This window comes from Lolium rigidum, chromosome 2 (assembly GCF_022539505.1).
Source record: "Lolium rigidum isolate FL_2022 chromosome 2, APGP_CSIRO_Lrig_0.1, whole genome shotgun sequence".
Taxonomy (NCBI): Eukaryota; Viridiplantae; Streptophyta; class Magnoliopsida; order Poales; family Poaceae; genus Lolium; species Lolium rigidum.
Genome location: NC_061509.1, coordinates 244,599,051 through 244,601,872, shown reverse-complemented (window position 1 = coordinate 244,601,872; position 2,822 = coordinate 244,599,051). Strand labels below are relative to the sequence as shown.

Genomic DNA, 2,822 nt, shown 5'->3' with positions numbered 1-2,822 from the left:
AGAAAAAAGAGGGTTGTCTTCTCTTAGCTAAGAGATCATCATCTTTTAGCACAATCTCTCTCACCACATATTTAGGGATGTCTCATTACTAGAGATAAAACTAAAAACTAACCCATTGTATATCATGTTTTGTTGTTATATCTAGACTAGGTGGGGGTTAAGATAAGACAATTTTATTAACCATTGTTCATGCCCTAAAGTTCCGTTCCCCGAGTTACGCTCAACACTTCCTTTTTTTTAAACAGAAACCAACACGTATTGGGATATGACCATACCGCTGCATCAGGAAAGGCCAAACAAAACTATAACCGGCGCAGTGAAGCACGTACACAAGCCTGACGTTGCGCCCCCAATTCGATCGATCGAGATAATCGATCCCGAATTCCCCGCCTACCAAGACCTAACCCTAACCCCGGCGAGCGAAGATGCCGGCGACGGCGGGGCGCGTCCGCATGCCGGCGAACAACCGCGTGCACAGCAGCGCGGCGTTGCAGACGCACGGCATCTGGCAGAGCGCCATCGGCTACGACCCCTACGCTCCCGAGGACAACAAGCACCAGGCTCCCTCATCCTCCGTCTCCACCGCTGCCGTTGCCGCCAACGAAACCACCGGCTCCTCCGTGAACGCCTACACCAGCTTACAGAGCCTCCTTGTTGTCGCCCGGCTCACCTCCAACGCCGACGACACCCGGGGCGCCTGCAAGAAGTGCGGTCGTGTTGGTCACCTCACCTTCCAGTGCCGCAACTTCCTGTCCCTGAAGACAATCGGCATAGAAGACGACATCCTGCAGGCCAGCAATGAGGCCGAGGCGCGGGCCAAGTTCGCCGAAGCCAAGAATAAAGCCTCTGACGCTGACGAGGAGGGTTCTGACAAGGACGACGACATTGACAGCGATTCCTCAGATTCGGATACTGATCCCATGCTGGAGAAGATCATTGCTGAACGGGAGCGTGCCAAGAGTCGCAGGGGAAAGCAGTCCGAGGAGCTTGACAAGAAGACAAGCCGCCATTGGAGCAGCAGCACCAAGGTAAAGAACAAGGATGGGCGGAAGAAGCATCAGAGCTCAGATCAGGATAGCGAGCGTGACTCTGACAGGAAGAGGGACAGGAAGAGTAGTAAGAGGCAGAGGACCCACCACAGGAAGGATGGCGAGTCTGGAGAGGAAGGGAGGAGGCATCGCCACCACCACAAGAGACGTCGTCACCGCAGGAATGCACCTGATGGTGACAGTGCTGCAGACCGATCGCAATATACTGCAACATGCTAATTTCTCATGTTCTTATAGGTAAATCACTAAGCACTAGAGACCGTTCGTAACAGGTGATATACTAGACTATCATTTGTAATATGGTATTGAGTTTAATTTTTCTGAATGTGACATGTTACAAAGAGTTTATGAACATCGTGAATTATCATAGTTCATAAACTTGCAGTAAAATCAGCGCTTGGTTCGTCTTTTTTTCGTCGATCTGTTTTCTCGGTCGCTCGTTTCGTGAAAACTAGATTAGCAGAAAGATATGTAGCAACAAAATTATCACAACATAGACATGGCTTTTCTTTGAGTGTCACACCAAATTTTCTCGGTCGCTCGTTTCGTCGGTCTATTTTCTCGGTCGTTTGTTTCGTGCGAGTAGACATGGAGATTTCCAAAAACCGGCTGAGTCTCTGCTGAAAAGCCGACCTGCATGCGGCAGAATTTTTTTTAAACGGGAAACTAGAAGCCTAATTGAATGTGGAAATGTGTATTACTATCACTTAAAGGTTGGTTTATGGATCTATTGGCCACCTTTGGTAAATTTTAGAAATGGTATCCATCAAACGATGTTACATTAAATGGTCCTCACAAATTTATAGTAAACATTTTTACTTATTTATAGCTCATTTACCACAAACATTCATTTTTTATTGAGACATCCTTTAATATTATAATTTTATCTAATCGGCATTTTCAAATATAGTTAGCTGGTTAAATATTAGATACTAATGTAGATATTCTTCAATATTTTTTCTTAACTTGTTTCATTGTTTATGCACTATCCATGCATAATTAACCCTCATTTATTTTTGGATATTAGTTTTTACTAATTTAGATAGGGCTCGTGTTTTGTCAAAATATTTTGTTAAGCTAAATTCCCCCTAAACCACCAAATGAAAAGAAGAATAGTATTATTTGACAACGGATCTGCGTGCAAGTTTCAGGTGAAGTGTTAGTTGAGTTTATATGGCTTCATATTCAGTTTTCAGTGAGGTGTGTGCTAGCTAGACAACATCTACAATTAATTATTTTGATGAAGGTTCCTAGCTTGTACAATTGACTAGCCAAGTTATTACATAGATACAAGTTTCTAGAGTGTATGATGTGTTGACAAATAGTTTGTCCAGAAAACCATTCATCTTGCCCAATTGCTCATTTTAATTGCTTAATATTTGGTCAAGACATCAAGCCTCTGATTCTTCGGTTTTGATCAGTTCACAAAAAATAATGAGTGCATTGGTGTGATCTTTACTTTGAAACGTGTAGCAAATATAAAACCCATACTAGGGTAGCATTGTTCTTATATTGGTGTCCCTTGTAAAAAAATTACTTTGGATCCTAGGCGACAGGTAGCCCGGTATTTTATCAGCGAAATTTGGCAACATTTTATAAGGGGCCATGTTTAGATGGAATTGCGGATCACTCTGACATCTAAAATTATATACCTCTAGGTATGAACATCGACCCTTTCGAAAGGAGCACTAGCAATAAGCTTTTCTTTTCTACGAATTATGAGCTGTAATTTGTAAGTGAACTACTACAGTTACAACTTTTACACGGTTAATG

The 2,822-nt window shown here is 43.1% G+C and overlaps 1 protein-coding gene across 1 annotated transcript; it reads left to right on the top strand.

Annotated features, from left to right (window-relative positions):
- Positions 1–425: 425 nt before the first annotated feature.
- LOC124690724 (CAX-interacting protein 4-like) lies at positions 426–1,268 on the top strand. The gene has a single exon (XM_047224075.1). The coding sequence runs from the start codon at positions 426–428 to the stop codon at positions 1,266–1,268; it is 843 nt and encodes a 280-aa protein (XP_047080031.1).
- The last annotated feature ends 1,554 nt before the right edge of the window (positions 1,269–2,822 follow it).

Coding starts and splice junctions, on each gene's coding strand:
- LOC124690724 (XM_047224075.1), top strand. CDS start 426: ATGCCGGCGACGGCGGGGCGCGTCCGCATGCCGGCGAACAACCGCGTG.